Source organism: Gobius niger (genome assembly GCF_951799975.1).
Source record: "Gobius niger genome assembly, chromosome: 15".
In the NCBI taxonomy this organism is placed as follows: Eukaryota; Metazoa; Chordata; class Actinopteri; order Gobiiformes; family Gobiidae; genus Gobius; species Gobius niger.
Genome location: NC_136866.1, coordinates 21,056,510 through 21,069,695, shown reverse-complemented (window position 1 = coordinate 21,069,695; position 13,186 = coordinate 21,056,510). Strand labels below are relative to the sequence as shown.

Sequence of the window (13,186 nt, the reverse complement as noted above, 5' to 3'; positions counted from 1 at the left end):
ACTTAAGGTTAGTCCATGGCTCAAGACCTTTTTATCCATGTGCGTATTCCGACTGCCCCTGTGTTTTTAAGACTTTCAATGCTCTGCATAGCCATTTGACTAGATCACATCCAACTAGGAGGGTAAACCAAACTTTAATTACAGCCACGTTCAACTGCCATTTGTGTCCATGCTGCGGCATAACCTCTGAACAAGAATATTTTTCACATATCAACACTCATCTCAAAAGTAATGAGACTGTGGATTGTATGTTTAAGAGTTGCCGTTTCCAGACAAATATCTATGGTAGTTTTAAGACTCATAAGAGCAGGAAGCACAATCCATACACTCTACAAGACTTTAAATTGGGTGTTGTAAGCACAGTTGAGAAACAAAGTTCAACAGTTGATGGTACAGACGATGATTTTGAAGGTGTTGATGATGCATATGAAACTGATGAAGAAGTCAAGAGCCTGTCAGACTCAATACAGTTAAAATTTGCATCTGTCTTATTAAAACTTGAAAACTATTTCCATGTTCCAAGTGTAGCAATTGATGAACTGCTTTCTGAATTGCATTACTTGAATAGCTCTGCATCAGTGCCTTTGTCAAACAAGAACATTACTGAATCTCTTGAGAAACACAGTATTTGTTTAGACCAGACCATCATTGAAGAATTGACTCACGCTTTATCCTCACATCCTGTGTTAAAGGCTATAGCAAAAGAAGGTCCACTTTCTACCTCTTATAAACGCAAACAGTTCTACAAAACCCATTTTAGAGTCATTGAACCAGTGGAATATATACTTGACCCTCAAAGTAAGCAGTCATTCCAATACGTTTCCATCCTTAAATCATTACAGCAACTACTTGAGCAGAAGACTATATTCAAAAAAGTAATAGATAGCCATGAGGAATACCGGTCTGCAAATGAAAAAGGTTACAGATCGTATCGAGATGGTCTATATTTTCTTAACAATGACTTTCTGAATGCTGAGGATGAACTGAAAATCTCTTTTTGTCTTTATATAGACGACTTTGAGATCTGTAATCCGCTGGGCACGTCTCGAAAAAAGCATAAACTCTGCTCCGTTTATTGGATTTTAGGAAATCTTCCACCAGGTAGTCACTCTGCACTTTCCTCGATATATCTTGCTTTGTTGTATAAAAGTGATGATGTAAAGACATTTGGCTATCAGAAAGTATTTGAGCCACTTTTGCAAGACCTTGTGACCTTGGAGCAGCAAGGAGTCTTTGTTGATCATAAAAAACCTATGTCAAAGGGACTGTTCAGTATGTAGTTGCTGATAGTCTTGGCGCTCATGGCCTTGCTGGATTTGTGGAAAGTTTTTCTGGGGACTATTTTTGTAGATTTTGTCCAGCTTCCCGTTCAGAGATTGAGTCTGCAGGGGCCAACATTGAAGAATTTAAGTTAAGGACTGAAGACCAACACCGCGAACATGTTGCAATTGCGCGTGAGAATGGAGTAGCTTGTAGCGGGGTGAAAAACAGTTGTGTCTTGGCTGACAATCTATCTTTCTTTAAGGTTACAGAAGGGTTCCCACCAGATCTCGCCCACGACCTTTTTGAAGGAATTGTGCCTTTCGAGCTTGCTGTCTGTTTCCGTTTACTGATAAGCAAAAAGTATATTTCCTTTGACAGGTTAAATCTACTTATTCAGTCATTTCCTTACAAATGGGGGGATCAGACCAATCGTCCTCTGAAGTTACCTCACACCTTTTTAAGTAAAAACACAGTTGGTGGCAACTGTCACGAAAACTGGTGTTTGTTGAGACTGATACCTTTCATCATTGGGCAGTTTATACCTGAAGATGAGCCAGCCTGGAATCTTTTACTTGATCTGAAGGATATTGTTGAACTGGTGGTTTGCCCTGTCCATACAGATTCCTCGATTGCACTTCTCGAGAGTAAGATTAAGGACCATATCTACAGGTTTGCCGAAGTTTGTCCTGATAGGAGACCATTGCCAAAGCATCATTTTCTTTCTCATTATCCTTCTCTCATTCGTCACTTTGGCCCACCCGCTCTATTGTGGACAATAAGATTTGAGTCAAAGCACACATTTTTAAAAAATGTTGTTAGGCACACAAACTGCTTCCGAAACATACCATTGTCTTTGGCCACAAAGCATCAGCTGATGATTGGGCATTATATACACTCATCTAGCTGTGAAAAGGCACCTCTAGAGGTTTCACGTGTCTCATCAGTACCAGTTGAACTCCTCAAAGATACAATAGCTGATTGTCTGTCTCAAAAATACCCTGACATTACTATAGTTAATGTGTCGCAGAGTGTCACCTTTGATGGAATAAACTACAAAAAGGGCATGTTGGTGGCACATGGATCATTGGACAGTCTTCCACAGTTTGCTGAGATAGTTCACATGTTTGTTTTAGCCGAAAAGTTAGTGTTCGTCGTAAAGAAAAGAAGTTCCTGGTACATCGAACACTTCAGAGCTTTCATTCTCGATCCACCATCAAGCGATGTGAACCTACTCGAACTGTATGAACTGCCGGATCGCTATCCCCTGAGTGAATACAAAGTTGGACCATCACGAATGGTGACATTGAAAAGGTTCATTCACTGTAAAGGTAAATACTTATGAGTGTTTTTTGTAGAGAGAGAGAGGCACTAAGTATAAACTGTGTTTTTTTGTTGTTGTTTGTTTTTAGAGCAAAATTGAGAAGCAAGACGAACTATGACAGACCCAACAAAGCTACTTGTTATCCTGGGAGAAAATGATGCGCTCAAAATTACACTGCCATCCGGAATACCAAAGAGCTTGGAGGAACTCAAAAGTGAGATTCAGAAGCAATGTGGGTTAACAAAGGAGTTTAGACTTCAATACATGGACAGTAACTTCAATGCTTTCTTGAATGTGACTTCAACCGCTGAACTGAAGAATATGGATAAAGTTAAGGTGATTTACATGAGTGTTCCTGAACCTTTTCCTGAACCTTCACCTGAAAGTACCCCGAGAACTTCTATGAGGAGCCCTGAGTCCAGTCTCAGCTCGAGGTACTCCATTGATACAGATATCCTTTCATCTCCAGAAACTGTACCATCTCCATCAACCTCTTCATCCTCATTGCTCAGAGTGGAAGCTTGGCCAAGCGTCTTTCCCATACCTACCTTCAACTTTGAAGTTAATATGCAGTTGCGCAAGGCAGATCAAGACTTTCACAAAAATGGAACCCTTTTAGTGCCCACACCAAAGCTAAAGTCTGATATCACAGAAAGCTTGGTTAGTGAAATAATCAAGTACAAAGCATACCCTTCAGACATTGAGTGGGATGATGTATGCAGAGGTTTAATCCCCAAACATCCATGTTTAAAAGAACGAGGCTCCACATCAGGGTTTGAAGCTTGGAAGATGAGTTTAAAGTACAAAATGTCCAACTATCGCACCAAGCTTAGAGGCCTAGGATGCACAGAACTGATAATTAACTCCCTGAAGCGTAGAAATGATAGTTCCTCTCCAAACCAAGTTAAAAAGCCAAGAAGAGCAGAGGTGAATATCTGCCCTGATTATCCAGAGAGAGAAGGAGAAGAAAGTCAGGAGGAAGAGAGAGTGACCCTACTGACTGAAGTCCAGAAAAAGCATAATGAAGAAGTAATTCAAAAGAAAATGGAGCAAACATTTCCGCACAGAAGAATGGGAATTCTGAAAGACATGCCCTTCATTGCAGAGTTTAAACAGCGATGGCCTGCTCTCTTCTGTCATCGTGAGGTTTGTCATGAATTTACAATTTCCTTTAAAGTAATAGGCCACCGTTTTTACATGCTGACATATGTTCTTCCCTTACCTTAGAGTTGTTGATATGTAGCTGCCTTGTCTTTGTCCGTGCAAACGGAGCACAAACGCAGCCTCTTCCACATACTGAATAGACCCAAATCTGCTCCCTTTTAGAAGCTAACAAACTCTTCCACGTTTTCCCTATTTAAATGCAGCTACGTGAATTGTTACACTACAAAGTATAGCAACACAGAAATGTAGCATGCCAATTTTCTCAGCAGATAAAAAGGGTACTATATTGCAGTGGCGGCTGGTGATGTTTAAACCAGGGGGGGCTGTTGCCTCTACCTACCTTCAATTATATTTTAGAAGATGCTTATAAACATTGTTTTTAACTTAAAAAAGAAAGTTATCTTTGGGGCATGTAATAATATCATTATTTTATGTAGAATATATTCAAAACTTATTGTTTAGTTTTATTCAACAATAAAATAAATAATTTCTGACTTAAGTGTAATGATAGTCACTATACATATTTTTGTTGTGCATCACTGAGTTGTGTTTTGTACCAACAGAACCAGAACAAAGGCAGGAGGTGTTTCCTCTTTGATTTCATGTACAGTTTTAGTCCCAGACCTGCTATGGTTCCATTATGAGCCTCAGAGCCACAGGTTTAAACCTGTATAAACCGTCAGACAAATGATCCGCTCAGAAATAATGTGCAGCTCACGTATAGAAGAGAGTCCTCCTCCTCCTGTAGCACCTGGAGCTCCACCTCTGTTTCCCTCAGTGAATGAATGACGTTCCCCTCTCCTGTCGTAGCATGGTCCTGAATCTTCTCTCCATCAAATGTCCACGTCCTGGGACATGAGTGTCTGTCCAAGTCAGCGAGGGTTTTCCCAAAGTGTGAGATAAACAAGCAGCAGCTAAAGCAGAAGAGCTAGTTAGCATCGTCATGCTACCTCCAGGAAAGTCCGTTTAGACGTGACATCTGTGTGAAGAAAGTTGTCCCAAGTCCATTGGTTTGACTTAATCCTTTTACCTCCTCTCAGGAAACAACACGAAGCTTCTCCGTCTCTCAAATAAGAAGTTTTTCCTCCGATCGTCCGTGAGCTCAGAGCTGCTCCCACAACGAGCTCCTCGTGTTTGTTTACAGTAGAGCTTCCTCGTCTTTCACCTGTTAATTCTCCGATGGGCGCTTGGCCTCAGCGCCCATCGGAGATTTATTATTGCGCGTCTCTGATTGGTTGAATTAATGATATACAGTGACGTTTTTATACCATATCAGAGCGCCATTGGTTAGATGTTTGGGGCGCTGTTCCTGCCGCCCCGAGCACAAAACTACACATTTATGACGCTGTTACAGCGGCTACAGCACAAGATGAACCAGGCAGACAAAATGACACGCTGCTTCACCTCCGCTCCCCCTCCCTCAGTGTAAAAAACACCTGTACATAAGAAAGTTATGACTTTTCTAAACTTAAAACTTTTTATTTTATTTGCAAAATTGATAGGAGGGGCGGCGCCCCACCGCCCATAATGGACCAGCCGCCACTGCTATATTGTGAGGCGTAATAACACGAGGAGCACTACGTCCGCGCACTAACTCTGGACGTAGTGCTCCTCGTGTTATTACGCCTCACAATATAGTACCCGGGTCTATTCAGTATGTGGAAGAGGCTGCGTTTGTGCTCCGTTTGCATGACAGAGCGCATGGACAAAGACAAGGCAGCTACATATATCAACAACTCTAAGGTAAGGGAAGAACATATGTCAGCATGTAAAAGCGGTGGCCTATTCCTTTAATGTTTACATGCCAAACATACAGATCAAAATGCATTAGGGCTGAAGCTAGCTTTTTTTTTAATCGATTAATCTACCGAATATTTTTACGATTAGTTGATTAATCATTTAGCTATGTGTGAAAATTTCATTTTTTCCAATTTTTTCAATCATCTAAAGTAAATGTATCTCCAGTTGGGATGTTGATGAAATTAAGTTAATGAAGTAAATGTTTGTTAATTCTGCTCTGATTTGATGAGACACAAACAGATATTCAGAACATTTACAATGCACAAAACACTACAGACACTAAATATAAAAACAAAAGTCGTCTTTAACCTCTTACCTATCTAAAAGGCTAAAACCAAAGACCATCACCTTTTCATCAATTTTTGTCACTTCTTTCTTCCTTTTTTTTTTTTTGACACTTTTTGTAAGTTTTTGTTGCACTTTCACCTGTTTCTTGTTACTCTTTGATGCTTTTTTTGCGTTGCATTTTCTTTTAAATTTTTGTCACATTTTTGTCATACATTTTTTTCTTGCACTTTCATCCTTTTCTTGTAACTGTTTTGTTGCTTTTTGTGGCTTATTCTTTCCATTTTTGACGCTTTTTTCCAAGTACATTTTGGTAAAAGCAAACTGATTCAGGTGGAGGTTAAGAGGTTTAACAAAAATACACAATTTTGCTGTATTTGAGCCTGTGTGAACCAGAAAACCATTACTCAATCACTAAAATAATCATTGATTAAATCATTGATTATTTCAATAATCGAGTAGTTGTTGATTAATCAATTTAACACTAAAACACATACTATCATTTATGTTTTCTAGATAAATGCAGAATTCAAAAGGATCACCACAATGGCACTTACTTCAAAGTTCATGTTTCAACTGGACCAGCATGCTTCCAAGATGGTGAAAATATTCAGGAAGAAGGGAGGAGCGCTTGGGCAAAAGATTGTTCAAATTATGGCAGCCACTGAGGAGGTTTGTAATTGCTCCCTAAAATTTACAGGCATAATGTTTGTGTAAACAGTGTCTCGCTCTTGCTTATTTTATTTGTTGGTTTGTTTGGTCGGTACAGTACATGTTAATGAACATACATGGGTCTCATGCATTTAAACAAGCCACACCGGTCTTAGGCTAATTTCCATCCGTCGTCCCCCATGTGCACTCTCAAACACACTATCATTCTTACCTATTGTATGTGTTTTTAGTAAGGATGTAACGATTCTTTGAAAATCGATTTTAAGTTAGCATAAGTTAGCTCACTCAGAGTGTAGCGTTAGCGCTAACGCAGAGTTTAGCCTCATGACAGAAGTTTAGCAAAGATCATGAACTGATAAACATCTGACCTGCTCTGAATCTGCTGAAATCTTCATCAAATGTTCGTTTGTCAAATAATCCACTATCTACAGAGAGCTTCAGGTGTTTCCTCTTTACGATAAACAACAGGCACCGAGACTGTGAGGCGTTCGAGGGGTGTGGGGGAAAAAAAACTGCACTGTAAAATTTGTTCTAAATGTTATATTTTTGTTCTAAAAAAAGTTTAGTAAATATCAAATATAAGCAAAATATAAGTCTCAAAATGTTTACTTTGCTACATATAGAAAATGATTAAAGAGATTTTTTTAATTTATTGAATCCAACCTCAGTGCAGCTTGTGCAGGAGTGGGGTGAGGAGAAAGAGTAGCAGGGCAAATGTTCACGACTACCACTACTGGCAAAAATCAATTTAAAAAAAAAATGTATTTGCTTATTATAAGGACATGTAGAGGGATCAAATTAGTCATTTATTTTCTAAAAGTAAAAAAAATAATCGAAATCGGGTACTTAAAATCAAAAATCGAATCGAATCGGGGCTTGAGTGAATCGCTACATCCCTAGTTTTTAGTGGTAGGGGAAACCGGAGGAAATGTACACAGACATAGACTATATTTTTATACCGAGGATGCTTCGTCTGGACACCGTTTCCCCGGTGGCCGCGTTTGAAAAATCTTTTAAATCTGTCTAATCAGATTTGATTATTTGCGTCGCTTTTTGTTTACAATGAGCGTCACTCGTGGGATGTGAAAGTCTCCTCACGCCAAAATACAAAGTGCGTGCAAGAGAGAAACATAAAAACGCTAAAATCTTTGCATCCACAGCAAACTCCTGCTATGACCAGACTCACTCGCTGATACAGTGATGAGTCTGGATTTTTCCAAGCTACATACTTCCCACACATACAGCCACCGCTGGGTCAAAGTGCATATATATGCACAAATATAATTTTTATTTTATTTTATCCATATTTAATCACAGTCCATTAAGCAATTGGTATACTTTTTCATTTAATTATCTGATCAAATATCATATTCTTAAATGCAGGTTGCTGAAATAATTTTCCTTCTTTTTGTTTGTGTTGTTTACAGAACAACACAATTGAAGTGAGGAGATCTTGCATCCTGAAGGCACTCTCGGTGTATTTCAACGAAGATCCTAACAATCTCATTAGGCAATATGTGGTAAGTTTTAACTGCTAATATTTACATTTACTTAAAACAGTCCTGGATGCAACTCAGTGCATTGTACATGTTATATTCATTATGATTTTACTCCGGCTTTGGATAAATTTCATAATTGTTCAGACATTCATACATTGCTAATTGTAAAAATGTTCAACTTGATGAACTATTTAACATTTTATTGCAATTGTAATTGATTAGTACGCACATCAACTACAGTCCTTTAAGTAGACGTATGCATAATTTACTTAAAGATAGGCCTGGAGTAGTCTTTCACTAAATGCATGCTGTTTGGAGTAATCTTGGGGGAAAGCTGTTAAATTGAGGTCTCTTTTTTTTACCCAAAATCCTCCCCATTTTTGGGGAGGTCAGTCTGATAACGAACATTATGTAACTTCTGAACATTTAAAAATCAGCAGGAAGAGCTTCAGTCAAGACCTTTTCCGGCTCCTTCACCTGTAACTCATTTACAGCATTATTTCTTACAGATGCCATATATTATAAATTGTAACATGCCCACTTTAAAACAAGGATGCAATAACTGGAAAATGTTAAATCCTTGTATATTTTTTTTTTACATATTTTGCTCATTTGTGTGTCTTCATTTTAGGATGTGGAGTTCCGTGATGCCCAGAGCCAGATGGAGAAGACCGTCATTGGGATCTACGTCATCATGCATGATGGTGGAGAACAGGAATCACCAGAAGATGTGGGCATCATCATCGAAGGTGTCACAGTGATGAAGGACCTCAGAGATGTTGCCACCGCCTTCTCGCTGCTGTTTGGTCTCATCTACGTGCTCAACCTTAACTACCCACCTGACCTCAAGTACAGTTTTGAATTTTATCAGAAAGTTCTGATGGAACTTGATACGAGGAAGCTTTCAAAGAAAGTGCAAGTCCTGAAAAACAAACTTTTGGAGTGACTCTATGAGTGAGATGGCCTATAGAGGTGATCTATGGCTATGTAAGCAGTTGTTCTGAGGCGTAATGTGTTCAAAATGCTCTCCCAAGTAATATGAGACATATTTTGTTTTAAGTGTTTTTAAGAGCCTGTTCTGTAGCACTATATATAGGCTTACATATTAATTTACAGGGATTTAAAAAAAAAAAAAAAAAAATCTTAAATTGAAAAATACAATTTAAAAGATTTCTTTTAAAATTATTATTAACCAGTTGTAGCTAAACTTGACATTTTTACGATTTTTACTAGCTTTTTTTTTCAAACCATAAGACTAAGATTTGTGTTGAAGCTTACTTGAAGATGAAGATTTTGTTTGTTTGTTTGTTTTTACATGATTGACATTGTTAAATTGGTTCTTTGCCCTGTTAATACTGATTCCAAGAATAGCCATATCTTTTGGTTTAACCTCTTAACCGCACCTGAACAGCTTTTTCTTTACCCGAATCTAAATGCTTCTTAAAAAGAAAAAACGTAACAAAAAGAAAAGAAAAAAAAAAGAAAAAAAACAACGCACTAGAAAAGCAAGTATACCACTATCTAAAAGTTAGGTAAGAGGAAGAAGTCTAAAGGGTTTTTGTTACTTCTTTCTTCAGATTTTTGTCTGTTTTTGTTGTACTTTCACCACTTTTTTGGTGGTTGCATTTTCTTAATTTTTCGTTACATTTTGACACTTTTTGTTGGTTTCTTTTGCCACTTTTCCCTTCAGTTTTTGTCACATTTTTGTCATTATTTTTTCTTGCACTTTCATCCTTTTCTTGTAACTGTTTCGTTGCTTTTTGTGGCTTTTTCTTTATTTTTGCCATTTTTGATGCTTCCCCCCACACCCCGAGTAGATTTAGGTAAAGCCTTATTAAAACTTGAAAACTATTTCCATGTTCCAAGTGTAGCAATTGATGAACTGCTTTCTGAATTGCATTACTTGAATAGCTCTGCATCAGTGCCTTTGTTAAACAAGAACATTACTGAATCTCTTGAGAAACACAGTTTTTGTTTAGACCAGACCATCATTGAAGAATTGACTCACGCTTTATCCTCACATCCTGTCTTAAAGGCTATAGCAAAAGATGGTCCACTTTCTACCTCTTATAAACGCAAACAGTTCTACAAAACACATTTTAGAGTCATTGAACCAGTGGAATATATACTTGACCCTCAAAGTAAGCAGTCATTCCAATACGTTTCCATCCTTAAATCATTACAGCAACTTCTTGAGCAGAAGACTATATTCAAAAAAGTAATAGATAGCCATGAGGAATACCGGTCTGCAAATGAAAAAGGTTACAGATCGTATCGAGATGGTCTATATTTTCTTAACAATGACTTTCTGAATGCTGAGGATGAACTGAAAAAAGCGCCATAAACATATGAAAAGGTTACGAAATAGTGACACACAAGCAGTGAAAATGCAAATCAAAAATGTGATAATAAAAAAAAGTGACAAAATAAAATTTAAAAAAAAGAAGAAAAAAATAATTATTAAAAAGCATTAAAAAAAACTCAAAAACATGGCAACAAAAAAAAAAATACATTTCACAATAATGTTACAAAAATCCGGCGACAATGTAAAAAAAAGGTTTGGAGCCTGTCAACACAATTGATCTAGTCGAGAAGCTTTTAGATTTGGTTAAAACTGAACTTGATTAAAAAAAGTTCTGGGTCAAGGTGTGAGGGATAAGAAGTAAAGGGCAGATTGTTACAAATGGGAATAGTTTACATATGAAAATGGTGTTCGTGGTGATGAACAGTTTTTGGTGCAACAAACAGAGCCATAGATGTTGCTCTGTTCAAACTACAGTGTGAGGAGGTTCAGTCAGACCTATGTTTTCCTCTCTCACCTGTGAATGTTTACATGTTTTGACCAATAATGTTTGGGTGATATTTGTTCAAGCGTACATTGTTTGCTCATAAACATAAACCAGAAATCACTCAAGATATGTGCCAGATAAATGCCAAGATGTCTTTGGACGTGCGCATGTTCCGAAAAGGCTGTTATGTGCCCATTCTGTTTAAAAAAAACACCTTCCATTATCTAAAGTGCACTGGTTGTAATCTGATTAATTGTAATAAAAAGTGCATATTCTGTTCGAAAATCTTTTATGGTACTTTTTTTGTTTGTGCTAGAATTATTAAGCCATGTTACTTAGAAAACACTTGACTCTGTTATTTCAAGTGGTTACACACAACACTTTTAACAAAATACTAGTGTATGTAGTTTATTAATATCTATTCAATCTAGTTAAGTTACGTTTACATAGGTTTGTTCAATAGACATTAGTGAACTAGATTAAGTAATTCTTATGAGGAGCAGTTTATTATTCTTTACATAACCTAGTTAAGTACTTTTTATGTAGAAATATTAGGAATTACCCAACTTACTCAAGTAATTCTTAATAAAAATATTTTCTTAATGTCGACTGAAATAAGTTGAGTAGATGTTATGTAATGATAATGACATGGTAATGACAATTACTTAAGGCTGTTGTTTGTAACCACTTGAAACAACATTGTTATGTAAATACCAGGTTTCTTGCAGCAGCGGAGCTGAGGCCCGACTTTGTCGGGGTGACAGAGGTGTTTCCGCATCAAACGCACTGGAACCGCCGCGGTCACCGGACACCCGGACGTACGGGAGACACGGAGTCTGAGACACGAGGACGTTTGAGGACAGAGATGGACGTGACAGGAGAGATATGGAGTTTGCAGTGACGCATATGGAGGAGAAGACACGACGGCGTCAATGGTGAGTTGTGCTTTGGTGTCGCTGTTGTTGTGAGTAAATGGCGATAACCTATAGCTCACACATATAATATAATAAATGATGAGAGTGGTGAATGGTAGCCGCTGCTGCGGTTGGGGAGGTGTGATGCGTAATAGCGCAGAGCGCGCTTGGAGAGCCTTTGGCACAGCTGGACGTTCAGTTCCTCCACTGGTGTGGCGGGGGTGAAGATCTGGGGCTGCTTTACTTATTGCATGTGGGGCTAATTTTGCAAGTTTGTGATTTATTTCTTTGCGTTTGAGTTTTGGAATCGTCATCGCAAAACACTACGTAAAATAAAGTCGCTTCTGAATTGGGTTAAATGTAATGTACAAACCCTCAATGGGAGCTTGGGGGCGCTGTTTTAGTAAACGTCTTATATGGTCGTAATTAAGGGATAAGACAAACGACCACTTGTGTCGTATGGATTTGGGGGACTTGTTGTTGGTAAAAACAGGTACATATAAATTTGAAAGTAGTTAAAGTTAGTACTTTCAGTAGACCAGCAGCACTCACAAGCCTATTGCAGTGGATGTGGTTTCCGCAAGGCACTGGTTTATGGCAGTGCTTCCCAGACTCTATCCCTTGCAGACTGCATTAATAGATATAGGTGAAACTGGGAAAATTAGAATATCGTTAAAAACTGCATTCATTTCTGTTATTCAACTTAAACTGTGAAACTAATATAGACTAATTACATGCATGTGTATAGCCCTTATTTGTAATCATTTTGATTATTATGGCTCAGCTTGTAAAAACCCCAATTTAAAAATCTCATAAAATTTGAATATTTTGAAATCATCCAAATTCTAACAAAGGATTGACATATTTCACTTTGCATGTAAAGATTTATATCATATATTAGTTTCACATTTAAAGGGACTATCCAGAGTATAAGTTCCGAATGTTAAAATTAAGTATTTTTCCTCCCCCAGCCATGTCCTAATGTGTAGACTGAGCTCAGACCTGTTCACCACAACTGCCTCTAAAATCCTGCCCTGTCACTCAAAAAGGTGTTACTTCGTGTCCGAAGTGCCGTCATGCACTAGATTAATATAGAACCTGCAGCTACGCGACCTGTGGTGGCAGTAGTGAGTATAAAAATGACCAACTTGCATCTAGTCCCTTTAAATTTGAATTACAGAAATAAATGAACTTTTGAACGATATTCTAATTTTCCGAGTTTCACCTGTGTTGTAGGTACCGGAATATTAATATGGCAGGAAACAACCTTTTTGTGTGAATGAGTGTGAATGGGGGTGTGAGCGGGGGGAGGGGGAGGGAGGGTTTTGGGTTGGTACACTAACTGTGTAAGTGTATCTTGTGTGTTTATGTTGGAAATAATAATAAAAAATATTTTTAAAAATTAGAATTAAGGAAATGCAAATACTAAGTTCTATTATATCTATTATTGAAATATTAACTGTAATAGCAGATCTGATG

The 13,186-nt window shown here is 37.8% G+C and overlaps 1 protein-coding gene across 1 annotated transcript; it reads left to right on the top strand.

Moving 5' to 3' along the window:
- Positions 1-6,375: 6,375 nt before the first annotated feature.
- On the top strand, positions 6,376-8,950 carry LOC306975373 (uncharacterized protein; the record flags this gene model as incomplete). The annotated part of the gene is made up of 3 exons (XM_079572884.1): positions 6,376-6,505; positions 7,933-8,025; positions 8,636-8,950. The coding sequence occupies exons 1-3, from the start codon at positions 6,380-6,382 to the stop codon at positions 8,948-8,950; spliced, it is 534 nt and encodes a 177-aa protein (XP_079429010.1). The 5' UTR covers positions 6,376-6,379.
- Between the last annotated feature and the right edge of the window lie 4,236 nt (positions 8,951-13,186).